The 19,165-nt window shown below is 43.5% G+C and overlaps 3 protein-coding genes across 4 annotated transcripts in view; all 3 read left to right on the forward strand.

The window, feature by feature from the left end:
- lcp2a (lymphocyte cytosolic protein 2a) lies at window positions 1–10,153 on the forward strand. 2 transcript variants are annotated; one of them, XM_083697244.1, is made up of 22 exons: window positions 1–555; window positions 1,259–1,321; window positions 1,534–1,580; window positions 2,327–2,395; window positions 2,499–2,530; window positions 2,943–2,983; window positions 3,215–3,422; window positions 3,727–3,821; window positions 4,017–4,083; window positions 4,198–4,287; window positions 4,731–4,756; window positions 5,047–5,066; window positions 5,382–5,510; window positions 5,634–5,681; window positions 6,572–6,596; window positions 6,699–6,711; window positions 6,862–6,961; window positions 7,149–7,201; window positions 7,320–7,432; window positions 7,860–7,934; window positions 8,185–8,334; window positions 8,660–10,153. In XM_083697244.1, exons 1-22 carry the CDS (start codon window positions 478–480, stop codon window positions 8,792–8,794), a joined length of 1,677 nt encoding a protein of 558 aa, XP_083553370.1. In that variant the 5' UTR covers window positions 1–477; the 3' UTR covers window positions 8,795–10,153. The 2 variants fall into 2 exon arrangements, with proteins under 2 accessions (XP_083553370.1, XP_083553371.1); XM_083697245.1 differs by lacking the exon at window positions 5,634–5,681.
- LOC310820976 (aldo-keto reductase-like) overlaps window positions 1–19,165 on the forward strand; it is a 293,751-nt gene that overhangs the window by 191,858 nt on the left and 82,728 nt on the right. The gene's annotated exons all lie outside the window — the stretch shown is intronic.
- foxi3a (forkhead box I3a) lies at window positions 11,882–13,874 on the forward strand. Its single transcript, XM_083696409.1, has 2 exons — window positions 11,882–12,692; window positions 13,007–13,874. Exons 1-2 carry the CDS (start codon window positions 12,077–12,079, stop codon window positions 13,555–13,557), a joined length of 1,167 nt encoding a protein of 388 aa, XP_083552535.1. The 5' UTR covers window positions 11,882–12,076; the 3' UTR covers window positions 13,558–13,874.

The raw sequence follows: 19,165 nt of genomic DNA on the forward strand, positions 1-19,165 counted from the left end.
CTGTCCTCAACAGGAAATGCAATAGGAAGTTTGCTTTCTTTCTTTCTCAGAACACTTGGACGACTTTTGAGAGCACTGAAACGTATTTCTCACTGTGTTGTCTTGACTTCAGATCATACGAAACTCATTCACCTACCAGACGCTTGACATCACACCCGCCATGATTTTAGAAAAGAGGAAGGAGACCAGATAGGCTGTAACTAGTTCTCTGTCAGTGTGTTAGATACCACTTGTAGTGTTGTGCTGCCTCTCCTCTCTGCTGTGCTATTCCTCTGTCTGAACACACACTTCCTCTCAGTTCTAGACAGAGCGTAACCAAGGGCGGAGAAGCAAGGCACAAGGAGCCATTTTCTGCCAGGCCTCTGAGTCAAACATGGGCATGGATATGACTGCTCAGTAACAGAACAACTCTTGGCCAACACTTCCCGTTAAGGATTTTGGAAATATTTCATTTGTAATTTAACTAGAAGAGGAGAGATGAGTTTTGGAAGAGTGCCATCCAAGACTGAGGTCTTGGGCTGGAATGTACATCAATTAGCAGACTACATGAAGAAGGTAAGTGTTGTTTTTGTTTGTAGATTTTTTCTTATTGACGGTTCACAGCATGTAACTGTTTCACATCTTTGAAAGCTGCCTGCCATAAAAACATAAGGACGTTCAGCACATTCAGATCAAGGACTTTAAGATTTGTTCATTTGATCATCAAGTTCAATATTTTCAGTTAAACAGGCAATTAACTCAATACATGAATGAATTTCAATAGATTAACTACCATATTGAGACCTGGTCCATGATAGCCCTTTGTGTGAAGCACTTCAGAGCTAACTCCTGTTTTATTATGTGGACTGAAATGAAGAGCATTGGGTCTGATCTGCTTTATGCATCATTCTGACCTCTGTGGACATTCAAAGAGGAAAATTTGTTCAAATTGTCAGTTCATCTTGTTTCATCATGTTTACTAGGCTACATTAGACTAAACATTATTACTATTACTATTACATTACTATTATTCATAGTAGAATAAACATTAGACTAAATCAAATGTGTTGTTTTTAAATAGGATGTGAACTGTCCAAGTTCATGTGTTTGTTTTCAGGTCATTGAAAGAGAAAAGCCAATAATTAAACTGTCCTTATGTAAACATTTCTATCTATTATAAGCTAAGCATACAGAAGATGTACATTCTCAGCTTGCTTATCAGCATTATATAACCTCTCTCAGTATCCATTTCCATTGTTGTCATTCTCTGTATCTACAGATGGATTTGGCTGGCTGTAACAAAGTCATCGAGAAAAATGTCATGAATGGACAAAGGTTTTTGGTGAGCTGAAATACGTGGCCTTCTTTCCCTGCATTTGTTTAGAGGTGCAAGAGGAGGTAGTCTATTGTCTATTGGACTGGACTAGACTGAGGCTTGGAGACTAATAAAGGACCAGTCTGATTGGTCCTTTATTATTGATTTGATAAACAGTGCTTTGGCCGTGATATAATGTATGACCTGATGGTACTATTTTCTCTATCATCATTTTGTAGAACATGACTGAAAATGATCTTCAGAAATTCCCCAAACTGCATGCACCGTAAGTAGGCCATATTTCATCATGTTCTCCTCGATCATGTTTGTCAATACTGAACAAGATAATACATGTGTTTTTTCATTGCATCATTTTAATGTCAAATATTGACATAAACTGTTAGCTATTGAAGTATTGTAAGCCAAAGTTAAGGACACTGATCACCCTGAAGTTACAACAAAGAGTATGACAATGGCACAAGGAGGGGAACAGAGATAAACAATGACCACCATAAGGGTTTTAGAGCAGGAAGTCAAGAGAGAGAGAGCGGCCAAGAAGGACAGTAGAGATATACCGAGATGGAGGAGAGTGCCTTGTGGGTGTCATACAGAATGTATATATAATAGAGAAGAAAGGTAGAGAGCGGGGTCTGGAACTGAAACCTTTTCTACCACATCCTGTCAGAGTGGCAGCTCCAGAAGCACACACCAATCACTGCTCCCCATAGTAAACATGTGACAGGCATGAATTCTGAGAGAATCTGTCAGCAATTTTGAGCAAGCTATTTTTATAGCAAAATATGGCAGCAGACTAGGGCTCCCTCACTTGATGTTTGTTTTTAATGTTAACCATTTTAATGTTAATGTTAACTAAACTTATTTTAGCTGGAATGCTTCTATTATCCTCCTTTGTTTTAATTTCTTTGTGTTTTTATTTATTCTTCATGTAAAGCGCATTGTATTGCATCACTGTATGAAATGGCCTATATAAATGATGCTTGATTTAAAAAGTTTTGAACACTCTTTGTGCAGACTTATCTCCAAAATCTGCAAAGAAATCAACAGGAAAGAAGAAAAGAGGGGGTTCTTTAGTCATAAAAGGTATCCACTTATTATTATTGACATTCTTAGGTGTTCATCTTGAAGCAAAGATGTATCTACTGTACTGTAAGCACTTCTGCATCATCCTCTGTGTTTTCTCCAGAGCTCCAGCAGCACCAAAGTTTCCTGAACCAGGTACAGTATAGATGGTTTTGCATCTTCAATGTTGTAATAATAATAATAATAATAATAATAATGCCTGCCTGAAGTTTAAACAACATAAAATACAAAATAACATAAGCAGGGAGCCCATCCCTTTCAAACCCCCTGTAGGTAGGGAAATAGGGAGGCTGGGGTGGTGGGTGGGACGGCATGTATTGCATACGCGTGAGTAAGCTGTCCGTGACTTGAGAAACAGCTGCGCCATTCTACTTAAAATGTCCCGCCTGAACATACGTAAACTTCATTATTATTATTATTATTATTATTATTATTATTATTATTATGATAACATTATAACTGGACAATTTAGAAAGGGGCTGATTTACCATTTGTAGTGCACCCACATCCCACAAAAACCTAAAAATAATCGACATTTCACCGGCAGATACGCCTCAAGAGGAGCAGGGCTGGGGACCTGATGAGTTTGTAAGTCTGTCTGTCTGTCTGTCTGTCTGTCTGTCTGTCTGTCTGTCTGTCTGTCTGTCTGTCTTTTTGTCTGTCTTCTTTTTTGTCTGTGGGGCTGTGTGTCTATTACTATGAAGGCAGTAGTGTATGGAGTGATGGGTGACTATATTGCCTGTCACACACCTCCCCCCATCTGTATGTGTCTCAGTTGTTTGTCACTTCTCAACTCTGTGCCTGTTTTTTCCCTGGCAGGACGTGAGTGACGACGACTATGAGAGTCCAGATGCTGATGACGATGATGAGGTCAGTGGGGCAGACTACGAGTCACCAACAGACGAGGCGCCGCAGGAGGGAGACGACGACAGTGACAACGACTACGAGCCCCCCCCTTCTGAGCCGCCTGATGACCTCCCCCACCAGCTCTGTCCTGCCAGGCCCATGGGAGACAACGACTACTGTGGTACAGACTCAGACTAGACTAGCCGATACAGACTCAGACTAGACTAGCCGATACAGACTCAGACTAGACTAGCCGATACAACACTGCCTTAATCCCCACTGAACACACACAACAAGGAACACACATAATCCCTCTTATGTTATTAAGCATCTATGTAGGTCTTATAAATGGGCTATTAAGGAATTACATGTTAAGAATGACCCTTTGTTTAAAGTGGGACCAAATATTGTCACTTTCACTGTGCACCACATTCAAACAGCACATTTGCTACATGGTTTCTTTCTCTCTCTGTCTCTGTGCTTAGATAACCGGAGCCGCGTTTCAATGAGAGCCCAGCCTCCCGCCCCACCTCAGCGCCCTGGGCCTGGTCCCCCGCCCCCATCTGCAGTTCGCCCCAGTGTGAGTGTACCTCTCTCCCTTTCTCCCACCTCATCTCCTCTTTTTCTCCTTCTGTCCCTTCTCCTCGTCTCATTCCTTCCATGGTGTCATTTAGACGTCCATTTGCTCCCTGTATCTTAGCCAGTACTCATGTAGTCACTACAGTATAACAATGTTATTAGTCACATCATGAGTATTGTCTACCTGTATCTACAGCTTGCGGAGCCCCCCGCACCCAGAAGAGAGCAGTCCCCCCATCGCACTGGCAGATTCCCTAGCAACAGTAAGTGTACCCTTTGAAGTGTACTTATCTCAGACTTTTAGTATACTGTGAACATGGCCTTTGTGGATGTTTTTAGGAGCTGGTATTCATTTCTATCCTGTCTTTCGTCTCTAGTGGCTTCTGCTCCTCCAGCGCCCCAAGTTGACCGCAGTAAAAAGCCCTCCACTCTGGAGAGGGTCTTTAATAATGGCTCTCCAGGGCAAGGTACTCTCACCAGCGATCCAGATGCAGCAAGCACAGCAGGGGAGGCTGGTGGAGGTAGAAATCAGAGGATGAGCTCATTGTAATGCATGGAATGGAATGAGGAATGGTATCAAACACCATGCTTACAATGAGACCATCCTCTGATTTCTACCTCCACCAGCCTTCACTGAAGCACAGGTTTACTAGTTGTCTGTCCTGACACCTGCCTGCTTACGACACAAGGTTCTGCAACATGGAATTGATAAGAGGGTGATAAACAGTCACAGTAGTTCCTCATTCATGCATTTGTTTCCGCAGAAACTGAGGTGTCTGCAAAACGAGAATACTTTCTGTTTCTGTCAGATTTGAGCATTTTAGCATTAGTTTATAGCTATAATGATAATACAATGGAATGATGTTTTTCATTATTGATTCTTCATGCCCTGCTTTGTTTGTCCACACAGCACGGAAGATAGACACAGCTGATAGGGTGAGTGTTTACTTGCTTTTGATCTTTTATTAGTTATAGCGTTTATGTTTACACTACACATCCTCTCGCTCGTCCCCACTTCAAAGTCAAGCAAAGAAGGATATGCATACATAGTATTGATCCTTTATGTGCTTACTGAACGTACATACAGCATAGGCCCAGTTAGCCTCTTAGGATCTCTTGACTACAGTGTATATAGTTTTTTGGGCTAGCCCCAACTCTTTGCTAATAGTTGATTGCACAATGAAGTGTATGATGTTTCATTTTTTCCCCCTTCTTATTCCTCACAGCCTGCTGCACACTCATGGAGGTGAGGAAGTCTCCTCTTTGCTTTAGTTTGTTTTTTCTGTTCACATTAATTCTGAATCAACAATCTGTTCCTATGTCTGTGAGCACGCCTCCTTCCTTAGATTAACTTGTGTCTAGGTTTACACAACTGTGCATTGGTATATAGTAATTGCCTATATATTGTGCATGCATTCAGTTATAGAACTGTCACTTCACTCAAGAAGTGTCAGAAGTGCTGTACATGTGAAACTAATTGTGATATTATCCACTATCCCTATCACATAATTCTCTTAGTTCTGGGAACCTGTGAATGACATTGCTACTGTTCCATTTCCAGGCCTCCGGCAGAGGAGAGGAGCCCAGAACCTCCTAGAATGTCCAAACCTAGAATGCCCAAACCTCCCCTGCCAGTGCCCAGTGTCAGCAGGAGTGCCTCAGCAGTAGGCCGAGCCCCTCTCAACATCAGGTCTGACCCCAACCTTATACCAACATACACTACTGCCTCCAGCCTCTCTGTACTTCCATACGCCACAGCTGTAGTGCATGTTAATACTCATTGTTACTACCATACCATTCTGTCTCTGCGCAGTATCAACAGAAGCGCGTCAGCAGTGGGCAGACCCCCTCTAAACAACAGGTCTGACCCACCCTCCATACCTCTATACTCTACAACCCCACCCTCCATACACTACAACCTCCACCCTTCATACCTCTGTACTCTACAACCCCACCCTCCATACACTACAGCCTCCACCCTTCATACACTACAGCCTCCACTCTCCATACACTACAGCCTCCACCCTTCATACCTCTATACTCTACAACTCCACCCTCCATACACTACAGCCTCCACCCTCCATACCTCTATACTCTACAACCCCACCCTCCATACACTACAGCCTCCACCCTTCATACCGCTTTACTCTACAACCCCCCCCTCCATACACTACAGCCTCCACCCTCCATACACTACAGCCTCCACCCTTCATACCTCTATACTCTACAACCCCCCCCTCCATACACTACAGCCTCCACCCTCCTGTCTCCATACACCTCAGGCCCAAATCTCTATACCTTCATACACTACTGTGTCCAACCACTCATACCTCCATATACACCCCAGCCCCCACTCTTCAACCTTCCCTACACAACAGGCCTAGACAGACATGAGTCACACAAAGCTCAGTGGCTGCTCTATACATAAACACACTTAGGGAAGTGGGGAAGGAAATATACCAGCCTCCTCACCAACACAAATAGAGAGATGGACATGGAGGTGTGGAATTGTGGTTAACTACTGAGTTAATAACATTTACCTAGTATGGACTTGTGGTTAACTAATATGTGAACAGAAACAAGTTCAGACCACATAAGCATGAGGTGTGAAGTATTGTGTATTGTTTAGATGGCTGTACAGGTTGTGATTGTTATAAGATGGTGTTTGTTAGCATCCATATTTAGAAAGATTTGAGCTTACTCGCTCAGTTTAAAAATAACAATTGTAATGCCCATGTTTTTTTCTTTCAGATTTGTGCCTGATACAAGACATGAGGTAAGGTAGTTCACTTTGGTGGAAGTTGTTGATCATATCTGTACCACTATAAAAGGCTATACATCTTTCTCACACCTTCCACCTCTCTTGTGTCATTGACAGGTCCAAGATGAAGGTAAGGTGTTTTGTGAAAGCGTTTGCTACTTGTGTGAGAGTTCCTTGATACATTGAGCTGTAGCCCCACCCTAGTTGCATTTATAACTCTCTCTCCTTGTACATACAGTATATCTATCTGAATAAATACATGTTTATATCTCTCTCCTAGTGCCGGCTTCCAAACCCTTCACCTCCAACACGTTTCCTCTCCTCAACAGGAGTATTCCCCTGAGGCCAGGGCTCCCCGGACCACCCTCACACTCTGACAGGTAAGATCTTGTTCTCCTTACTGTATGTTGGGCTTAATAAAGGGACTGTCAAGATCAGTTTTGTAATGGTAAAATGTAGGGGTTAGGCTACTTGTGTGTGTAGAGAAGGTTGGGGTTAAAGGTTGGGGTGTAGATGTGTTTGCATCATTCTGATTAAATGGATATTCACACTTTTTCTCTCCCTCAGCTTGCCACCTAACATGGCTCCTACTGGGTCCCTTCCTTTAAGACTGCAGGCAGGTGAGTGTTGCAAGTTCCTATCGTCATACACTACGCTGGTAGTGCCACCGCAAAAGTGAACCACGACTTCTCGTTTTTCTTGAAAGGACTCATGTGATTGTTTTTTATACTTTCTAAGCAATTTCCCATCGGCCCAGCGCGAGGAGTGTGGTAGATGGACACCACCCTATGCCTCCTCCACCAGCCATACAAGCTACTGTCCCCCTACAGGCAGACAGAGAACATGAGCAGGTAAATCCCGCGCGCGCACACACACACACACACACACACACACACACACACACAAATGTGCACACACAAATATTCACCCACACACACACACACACACACACACACACACACAAAGACAAATAAGCAGTGTACATGGACAGGGAGGCAATGACTTACATTGCTCACTAGGTGGCGCCATTGTTCTAGCACTGTATTCAAAAGCCTGTTCCACAAAGCAGTTGTGGTTGCATACACATGTGAGCAAATAATGATCATCTCAAGCCATAACAAATACACTTCTGTGTAAATAAATATGAAGGTTACAATATGCAAACACATACTACAGTAACTCATGGAATGTTGTCATCAGGTTAAATATCCAAAGCCTCTCACATCTTTGAGTTCCAAAGTGTCGAATTTGAATTGTGTTGTTGTGTGTCATGTGCAGGACATGGATCCTCAGGTGTACGTTGGTCAGGTGACGCGAGGCCAGGCTGAGAGCTGTCTCAGACAGGTCAACCAGGTAGGTCACCACCCCCTACACCCCTGTTTGACTGGAATAACAGGCAACCTCTCTCATTCTCAGACTACTTAGAGAGCATTGAGAAAGATAATTGATTCAACAAATAAGAGTTTTATCCAGTCCAGTCTTCAAAATGACTAAGTATTGTAAAGCAATGAAATAACAGACGGCCCCAGTTCATCATTGTTCCGTAATCATGATATACAGCATCATCATGATACTAGTTTTTTCTGTCTGCTATGTTGTTCAGGATGGTGCATTTCTGGTGCGGGACAGTTCAAAGGGCTCGTACGTCCAGCCCTACACGCTGATGGTCCTCTACCAGGACAAGGTCTACAACATCCAGATCCGTAGGGACCACAACGCCTTTCTGCTGGGGACTGGGCTGAAGGCCACAGAGGTAGAAATGAACGCTCTCTCGCATTTTTCTAGCCTGTCACAGTATTTCAGTAAAGGCCCAGAGTTTTTTTGTCACCCTATGACCTGACCAGGAAAACCTCTTGGCCCTCAATTTGATAAAATCGGATTAATTTCAGGTTGACACCGTGAGCTTCTGTGAACTGGAACCGTCAATCTATGATTTAATCCAGTGTGTGATATTGTTATTTTACTCAAAATATTAGATATTTGATGAAAGTACAGTATCTTACTTATTTTATTTTTCAGCTACTGATCACATGTCCCTATTGACATCTAAAGGTATTGGTTTATGTGTCATGTTTCAGACTTTCCCCAGAGTGGCCGACATCATCGCCCATTATAGGCTTTCACCTTTACTGCTGATCGACGCCAAGAACCGTGGGTCAGCACAGCAAAACCAGTGTCCGCTCCTCTATCCTGCTGGGTACCATAAGAAATGAAATATCAATGTGTGACCCCCCCCCCCCCTAAAAAGTCTGAAGTATCTACAGTACATTGTGCACCCCCAAGAGTCAATGTGTAATTCGAACCCTGGTCTCCACGGGACCTTGCAAAAGACAGCAGAGACAATGACAAGACGGACAATGGTCGAGGTTTTAAATGGGTTTAAAGGACTACCACTAACATAATGGGAAAAATAATTACTGTATGCATCCTTTGAATTTCTTTTTTTTTAAACATCTTTTTATTATCTGTCAGCCATGCAGAGAATGAGGGGGGAGTAGGCGACTTCCAGGTCAGGAGTATTCTCCGCCTGGCTAGCAGCGATGCGAAAGCAATCATGTCAGCCTCGTTGAAGTTGCAAGGGAGGGGTTCAGCAGACACACCGAAAATAGCCAGTAACGGGCAAGGTTGTACACTATTTTTCAGCAATGTTGAGAATACACCAAAGATCAAAGACCAATATGTTTCAAGCTTTGGGCAAGACCAGAACATATGTGAGAGGTCTGCCTGTAGACTTCCACAATGATCACATTTGGGATTAGTCAGGGTAAATGTCATGTAGTCTGGATTTACTGAAATTAGCTCTATGCACCAAGTCAGGATGATGAAGAATTCACCTTGTCCAAGCACCCTTTGAATTTCTGATGAAGTCTGAGTCAATTGTCTTAACACATTATACTCTCTTTCACAATCATAGACTCTCTAGCAAAGTCATATTGATACACTGTATGTAGTATGGATTTTTTTGTACGTGTATATTTATTTGTATGTATATGAAAATAATGCACATTTCTCTCTGTGCCATTCACTTCTTTTTGTAAAGGGTCTTTGGGAAAAGCACTGTATTATTATTACTATTATTATTATTATTGTTATTATTATTATTATTATTAATACAGTAGCTGAAGATGTGCCTGTGCTGCCCACTGTTATTCCCTGTTGACATACAATGGAATAATGTAGCAAGCTCTGCTCTGAAACAACACCAATGAGTTATCCAAGTGAGGAAATGTTTTAGACATGTTTTAGACTGTCAATCATCTGCTGAGCTTTCACATTATGCAACTCAATCCTCTGCCAAGTAAAACAATATTTCCTACGTTGTTTAAATGTTTAAATTAATCAATGTTCTTCAGTATAGTGATTCTGTAGGGTAACAATGATGTAGGCTACAGTATGTCATGCACATGCAATCAGTGGTTCAAATAGACTCATTTCTAAGGGAAGTTGACAGACTGATTTTCTTTAAATTATTTTAAAGTGTGTTAGATATGAACCATGCATCTAATGTAATAATGCCTCAGCCTCACCTATATCATTATCATAATCTGACAATGTATAAAAGCTGTTTATCCCTATAATCTCTCTCATTTGTCTGTTGTAATTCACACAGGTGTCATTTGGAGTTTAATACATTATAAACCTGACTTCTATGACTAGGGAGGAGGTTTGAGGTGTATGTAAAATACAATAAGAGATGATATAAATACCCCGGAGCAACAGACGTGTGCTGTTATGACTATGTCAGCACCGCGGGGAGAGGATTATTGTAAATCACTCTAACTGCCATCCTTGGCAGGCTTAAAATGTTTTTTTTTCCCTTCTTCGAAATGAATCATCTCATGGTTAACCTGTCCTTGCAGGTATGCAGAGAGACTCCTCTAGGTTGATAAGGTGGGATATCTTTGAAGAAGGAGACACCTCCAAGTGATCAGGAGCAAAAACAATTCAACTGCCATCGCGTCTCTGTTTGCCCAAATACCGGCTTGAATTACTGGACAGATGACAGCAAAATGATCTGAAGTAAAAACAGTACCAGGCTACAGTGGATAATCCCACCAGTGAAGCGTGCAAACTCACCAGCGCCAATGCGGTATTCAAATAATCAAGAGGCTCCCAAATTAACATAATATCTACGTCTTAACGTTTATATATTTTCTAGGTCTACTTACAAGTCAACCGTTCTGCATAGGCCACTACGTGATCTATTCGTGCGCACGGAAGGCGCATTATTAAGAAAGCCACTTCGGGCGCGCAAACGATACGTAAAAAGGACGTGGTAAATTGAAATATCACGTTTAGAATGTATTGAATGCTAATAATATGGCACTTGTGAACGTCAAGTATAAACTATACTGTTTATACGCTATTACAGGGATGGCGACAGGCGCGCAAAATCTGTCTGATAAGGCCAAAATAAGGCGTCAACCCAACCACTACAATAGTCAAACACGTGTCGGGAGTAAGGTAAAGGGGTTCAACACAATGATGTTAATGTGACAACGGTTGGAAAATAAAGGGCAGGTCGAATACGAATAGTTTTAACAATCATATCGGTTTTGGTTAGCAGGGTGGTAATGGGTCGTCACCTTAATGACTTGTAAGTGCTTCACACCCAACCCAATTTGTTTTAATGAGAACAATTGCTTGGCTTAAAAAAATAGGCCTGTATCTAAATTTCACATGATGACAAAATATTATATGATATGTATAAGTTAGCTAGATGGAGACAGTATAGTCCGTAAGTTATTTCTATTTGCCCTTTTTCAGCCTCAACATAGCAGATCGTTTTTCTCTAGGAAAGCACATAGCCTACACCCACAAACATTTAACCCTTTCTTTAGGCATCATCATTATAACTAGCTCACACAATTTCCCATCCACCTATGCCAGGAAAACAAGGGCAGAAAATACAATCTGTTCAATCTTAGTTTATCTTCAATTATACTTCCATGCTGATATTATGATAATATTATTATTAGTACAATTTACAGAGGAGTCCTACTCCCTTCATGCGGTGCAGTAATAACTAGCAGTTTTTCTCTTACAGTAATTCACAAAACAATATTCAGATAAGGACGGGGTGTTCTAAATCTAAATCAAATATTCCAGAGGTAAGATAAGAGTGCCTTGTGGAATTCTACCCTCTTGTATTCAAAATAGCTTCTCCACGCCTAAACTCACTCAAATGCAAAGGAGTGTGACATCACGGTCACAGAAACAGCCAATCAGAGCACACGTGGGTGTCGCTGATTTACTATAAATTGACCAGGTGGGACAGGTGGCAAGTTGTGAAGCACCTGTACTGGACAGAGTGTCAGATAAAGACACCTCTCAGCTGGCAAACAGAGGAACAGACAACACTGAGAAGACAACAAGAAGAGAGAGACACGCTGAAGAGACACATTGAAGAAAAGGGAGGACAGCCATTTTACCTGAACAACACAACCGATTGAAGAGACCAACTGCCACTGGTCTCTGTGTGTGATCAAAGCAGCATGACGTCGTTTGTGCCACAGGGCCTTTCTCCACCGTCATGTGGAACCCAGTACCCCAGCCTGGGCCAGGAGCCTCCAGAGTTCAGCCTTTACAGCGATAGCTACTACACCCCCCCAGCGCTGCCCAGCCCCCAGCAGACCACCCCGTCAGCCTACGACATGGGGGACTTCACCAGCCCTCCTCCTCCTCCTCCCACTAACCCTTATCTCTGGTTCAACAGCTCCTCAGAGCTCAACAACATCCCCTACCTGGGTGGAGGAGGTGCCGCCATGCCGGCATGTGGCCAGTACGTCCCCCAGCACTACAACATGCAGAGGCCGTTCCTGGCTGCTGGTGGAGCTGGGCCCGGGGTGGGGAACATGAGCTGGTTCTCCATGCCCTCCCAGGAGGAGCTGATGAAGCTGGTGAGGCCTCCCTACTCCTACTCTGCCCTCATCGCCATGGCCATCCATGGGGCCCAGGAGCGCCGGCTCACCCTCAGCCAGATCTACCAGTACGTGGCTGATAACTTCCCCTTCTACAACAAGAGCAAGGCCGGCTGGCAGAACTCTATCAGACACAACCTGTCACTCAACGACTGCTTTAAGAAGATGCCCCGGGATGAGGATGACCCAGGTAAGAACATTTCCACTGTGTTTAATCTCAGTTTGTCATGAAGAGAGGGAAATGTTGATGTTTTTAAAACTGTCAAAAGAAAAAGCCTAGTTGTATGTTCTTATCTATAGCTGTCCCTAATACCTTTTTCGATTTACAAAAGTGAAATTGTAAATTGTAAATTAAATTATATGTAAAATAAATGAAAAACAATAGTATTTCTAACCTTTAGAAATCGTGTATGACTGTAATACTTTACTGTCTTACATGAACTTATTCCTAACTACCTGTCAGAGCAATTCCTTAACCAACATTTCTCCTCTGTCTCCTCATAGGCAAGGGTAACTACTGGACCCTGGACCCCAACTGTGAGAAGATGTTTGACAACGGAAACTTCCGCCGCAAGAGAAAGAGGAAGTCAGACTCTGTTGCCAGTGAGGGGGGCTCCTCGGGCTCCGAGTCATTAGAGTCCAGCCCCAAAAACCCCAACAACTTGAGCGATGTTTCCAGCAGCTCCGACCGAGAACCCTCCCCCATCTCCTCAGGCCCCTCCCTGTGCTTCAACAACTTCCTGTCCCAGATGACGGAGGCAGCAACCATGTCAGATGCGGCGGACACCCTCCACAGACCGCGCCCCCTGGGCCTCTCCATGGAGGTGCCCCAACAGGCCTCTCCATCAGAGGGCTACGGCTCATATTCCCCCAACGCCACGGTGCCCCAGTGGGACATCCATATGCCCCCGCCACAGCTGCCCACCCTCCCCTCCTCTCCCCCCCTCTACACTGGGGGCTACAGTGACTCTATCCTCACCCAGCTCAGTAGTCATCTCTACCCAGCTCTGGACTCTTCCTCCATGCTCTACCCACGGGAGGGCACAGAGGTGTAGAATAATTCTGACAGATATGTTACCATCAGTGAGTGTAGTGTGTGTGTGTGTGTGTGTGTGTGTGTGTGTGTGTGTGTGGAACCTCCTCAGTGAAAATGACCAAAGAATGAAATTGCACTGATCTGAGTTACAATGTGATGTTTTTTGATTGTAAATCTGTATATACAGTATGTTTGCTGTTTCATATCATGTGATTGTAAACATATTCTGAGCTATGTAACATTATTTGTTTATTGAGGGAATTTGGGTTTTGTTTTGTGTTGTACAAATGTGTGATACTTTTTTTATATTTCTAAAATAAAAAAAATGAAAAGAAAGAGTCCACTGTTTTTTTAAACAACTGAAATGAAGAGAAAATTAAAACGTATTCAGAATTATTCAATGAATTAGCATGGAAACTTGATAAAGAAAAGTTGAAATTCAGAGTCGGGTTTCATTCTGAGATCTCTATTGAGCCATGGTAACTTAAACATTACATGATGCACTTAGATCAAGATGTGAGTGTCAGCACTCAAGCTGGAAAGAAGTCAAGTCAAGCTCCCGTTACAGCCACTGATCCAGAGCAGAGAGACAGGCTGAGGAATGAGGGAGGCAGAGAAACCGTTAAACAACAAATACAGGACAAGAGGAAAAAATACAGGTTTGACAGCCAAGGAAATAAGATAAACGCAACAAAACTTGTTCCTCGAGCTGCCGAGCTATGCTCGCAGTTGGTTCCTTTCCTAGGCCTCTCTGTCATTTATTTTAGTTGTGTTCACCCTTTCCCCACCCCTGTCCTCCCCCTCTCCTCACCCCTGTCCCCCCTAGTGCGCTGAGGTTCAGGGTCTTAACCCAACTAAACCCCACCAGGGAGCCATCTGTCTAGGGAGGATGACAGAACACCACAACAACTCTCTGACTCTCCATGTCCACTTGAGGAATCTGAAAAAGCAAATGTATACAATATAATCTAAAAAGGTACACAATCTGCCAAAGATAACCATGACATGCTCAGGAAGGCTTTGGAGGTGGGTGTGGTGTTTCACCTGTGGATGGCCTCTTGAGGTCCCCTCTTTGGACATGTAAAACGTACGCTACTCTGCCCCACCTAGTATTACCATTCAAATTGAGCACTGCTCAGGTCACAAGACCAAATGTACACTTGATGATGTTCTCAGCTGACAATTAACTAAAAATAGCCTGGACTCTTTCTTGAGAGTATCTATGGCTGTGCAACATGGACATGTGGAAGCAGTTTCCCCTGTGATCTAGTTAGTGTGACAGTTGACAGCATTGAACATGTTTGCATCTTATCTAATATTATGCATCAGCATGTATCTATTTCCTCTCCTTCTTAGAACAATATGAAAACTGCAGACTACTGTCTAACCAAATCTCACACCTCCATATCTCACAGCCAGGGGTTGACAAACATGTCGCCTCAGCAGATTTCTATGCTGATGCTGAGGCCAACATCTGTAGGCTAACACTATTGTAACACCGTGGGAACCAGAGGAGTTGGCGCTGTTCAGGCAGTGCAGCAGAGAGGCTCTAGAGAACTGGTCCGGGGAACCTTTCCCATGTCTGTCTCTGGCGGGGAGGAATCTGGGGAGAGGCGCGAGAGAAACGTAGAGTGGAGAGAATGAGGGAGAACTGGGGAGGAGAAGAGAAGAGGGGGATGTGTTTGTTTTAGATCACTCTCACAGATCGCCACATGGGGAAAGGGGACAAGTGGATACACACTGCAGGCCTCAGTGCCCTCTAATCCCTCTCTTCTCCGACCCCCCCCCCCACCATCCCTTTCCGACCCCCCCCCCCCAATTCCTCTACTCACCCCTTCTCCTTAATCCCCTAATTCCTCTCCTCACCCCTCTCGTTCCTCCTCAGACCCCTCCCCCCTCCCTTCATACCACAGCAGCTCTCCTGTTACTCCCTTGCCCGTAGAGAGAGTGTGTAATGACTGTTGTACTTAGGCAGAGGACTCAAATGCACAACTCAGAGACAAAAAATTAAATCTAATAGAATAGTCTTTACTTTCAAAAAGGTTCAGTACACAGGTAGGCAGTCAATGGGTAGGCGGGTAATCCAGGAAGGGGATAGGCAAAGCAGGGTTTGGTACACAGGTAGGCAGTACGGAAAGGCAGGCAGATAATCTGCTAAGGGTTAAGCAAAAAGGCAAAGTCAGAAAAACACTCTGAGATCAAAAACCGGGAATACATATCACTAGGAAATGCTGGGACGTATGACACGAAGGTACAAAGAGGAACTGGAACAGAGACAGGGGAATTAAATACACAGGAGAGGGAAGGATGATGAGGGACAGATGACACCAATCAGGGTGGGGTAGACAGCACATAGTCGGGAAACACAGGAGCAGGAAGTGAAGTGTCTGAAATGAGAGACAAGGTGAGAAAAACTAAATAAAACAGGAAACAATAAATGAATAACATGAAACAAAGACAAACATAAACTAAGGAACAGGGCAAGACATTACAAAGAGGAGGATAGAGGGTTCCTGGAACACGTCTTGGTCTTACTGTAGATGCCATGTTTACAGGCATCATCACTCGCTTCCGTTCTCCTGGTTTGATTCCCACTCATCTCCTATGAGTTACAATTTTCATACCTCAAATGACAATTTCACATCCGTGTAGAGAAGAAAGAGTGAGATGGTGATGTATTGGCTCTGACACAAATAAGGACTTTTGATTTTAGCATGGGTGAAAGGTGTCAAGTCGCTGTAAACAGTATTGCTTCCTCACACTCCGAGCTCACACAAGTCTCGAACCTGTGTCCTCTGTATTTCCAACACACCTGACTGATACCGAAATAGGGAAACCAGCTACGCCACCAAAAAGCTAGAAATTCAATAGCACGGTTGGGGGTATTTCAAGTTAAGGACTGAGTTTATAAAATGTTCAACTCGGTAACACATGCAAATCATAGGCTAAGCTTTGTATTTCACTTCCTACAGTATCTCACATTTAAACTGTGAAACAAAACTGACTGAAGTTGGAAAACACACAATTCCTACTTATTTCAAACACAAGTTTAAACAGTAGCCCTGTTTTGAGTCAATCTGAAGACTTCAGCCTGATAGCTATGATGCTTCATGACTGTCACACCTACAGGCTCATTACCTTAATTAACCAAGTGTGGCCCAGCCTCTGTGTCAGCGCATGACAACAGCAGTATCATGGTCACCCAGTCAACACTGACACACTGATAAGGCTGGCATGTGCCACACACACACACACACACACACACACACACACACACACACACACACACACACACACGCACACACACACTTCTAATTATGCCCCCTCCCACCCCCACCACCACCCTTCAACATACCCCAGGACCCCCACCGGACCCTGATGTGTGTGTTTATTGACACAATACTCTCGTCCACTATCTTGACTGGATGAAACGTCCCCTCCTCTATTCAGACGTATCATAATGAGGTGATTGATGGTGACCAACAACACTGTAAGTGTGCCCTGTGTTTATGGTCTTGTGCCTCTCCAACTGTATCTGTCACTGCCGCTTACGAAGAGAGATCCATGGTGTGCCTTTTGGCTATCTGCTATCTGCAGGACGGGGGTGGAAAAATACACCTAATCCATCTCAATACACAAACTGTAGTGAATATGTATGGAAAGTTTTTTTTTTTTTTTTTTAAATCTGCAAAAACCCCTTAAAATGACGATGATTGCTCCAATGTTTTCATAGTGGCATTAACATGTAATTCATGGCAATCGTTGTCTCTGACAGGTGCATAAAGATAGATCGATTGCAAACGGCTGCCATAGCGATGTGAATGATGAGGGGATTAACTTGTCCTCTTTGACAGCGATGAGTACTCCAGTAAGAGAGATGCAGAGAGATGCAGAGGTGTGGAGGTGTCTCTAGCTCCCAGCAGGGGCTCGTCTGGGGCCACGGGGGGCTTTCTCTGATGGGGCGGGGGGTCAAAACACCCTGCATCCCCAGTCACTTTGCATGCTCAGATGTTCTGCTCCAGCACCTTACACCTGTTGCTGTCTCTTACCTGCACCCAAGATCCACTTCACCTGTTCAGGTCTACCCTGACGGCCCATGACTTCAGTCTTGTACGAGTATTGCCAAAGAGAGTGTTGAATAAGTACTGTTCATCACCACCATATACTTGACGGTTGTGTTGGCAGGATTTTTATTTTAATTTCTGTAGACCTGCCGTGAAACTGTTACGTCTTGTCTTGTTCATTAGTTTGTTTGTCTTTGTTTCATGTTATTCCATTTTTGTTCCCTGTTTATTTTTGTGTCTCTCACCTTATCTCTCGTTCCAGACACTTCACCACCTGCCCTTGTGTGCTTCCCGCCTGTGTGATCGTCTACCCCGCCCTGATTGGATTCACCTGTTCCTCATCATCATTCCCTGTGTATTTAGTCTTTGTGTTTCCCCTGTCTTGTTGCCAGTTCATCTTTGTGCCTTACTCAAAACGTCCCAGCGATTACGTGTCAAAACGTCCCAGTGATTTTCATAGTGATTTCTTGTCTTCCTGGTTTTTGATGTTAGTTTTTCCAAGTTTGCCTTTTCCCTGTTGGATTATCCGCCTCCTGTTTGTCTGACTACCTGTGTACTATACCCTGCCTTGCCCACCCCTTTTTGGATATCTGCCTCTCTACAAATTGTCTACCTATGTACCGAACCCTTTTTCTGGAATTGAATGATTATTCTTTTGGATTGCTTTTGTCCTGAGTCGTGCGATTGAGTCCTCTGCTTTGGTCTACAGTCATTACAGAAACGACTCCATCAGATGTTTCAATTTGTGGAGGGTTTTTCAGTTGCTCAAAAGAAAATGTAACTATTCAGTAAGCATGACTCAGAATGTATGACCTTTTTTCTTTTTTTTGGGTGGGGGAGGTTTATTCAGATATAAGAAATTGTATGAACTCCTCCTACAGTATATTGCATTGCACCAGAGATATACAATACATGATTAAATCCCCTGAATGAACAATGTAGGTGTAATCACAGGTTCACGATCGAAGTATATTACTGTAATAGACTATGTAAGCCATTCATTACACCAATAATGTGAATACTCTGTGTTTAAACCAGTTGCACCAATAAAGCCATTCTGACACAATGACAAGTGTGTGATTTGCTTAATGACTCTAATTAAGAAGAGATGATGGAGAATAATACACACACACACACACACACACACACACACACACACACACACACACCGTCTGCAACCTTAACGACCTTGCCCATTCAGCAGACACAACACGCCTTCATCTTGTATTGATACAACAGCCCCAGTGCTATCTACCCTAGTATAGATGAGGCTCCCCATTCAGATGTGTAATTCTGATCCAACGACAGAGTAAGTGTGCCTTGTGTTTACTGACACATGCCACATCAATAGGGCTGTATTGTTGGTAAACACTGATGCTGATGGGGATGTAGATATGGACACCTCTGTACGCCCTCAGGCCCAATCAGACACCTCTGGAAGAACTGTTGGAACCACCCAAGAAGAAGGAGACATATACAGGGTTGAATTGAGTGGTTTTTATTTGTTTTATACAGTTTGAAAACGGGAATCTCATTTGAGCAAGGGTACATCAAGTCTATGAA

Source organism: Argentina silus, assembly GCF_951799395.1.
Source record: "Argentina silus genome assembly, chromosome: 2".
NCBI lineage: Eukaryota > Metazoa > Chordata > Actinopteri > Argentiniformes > Argentinidae > Argentina > Argentina silus.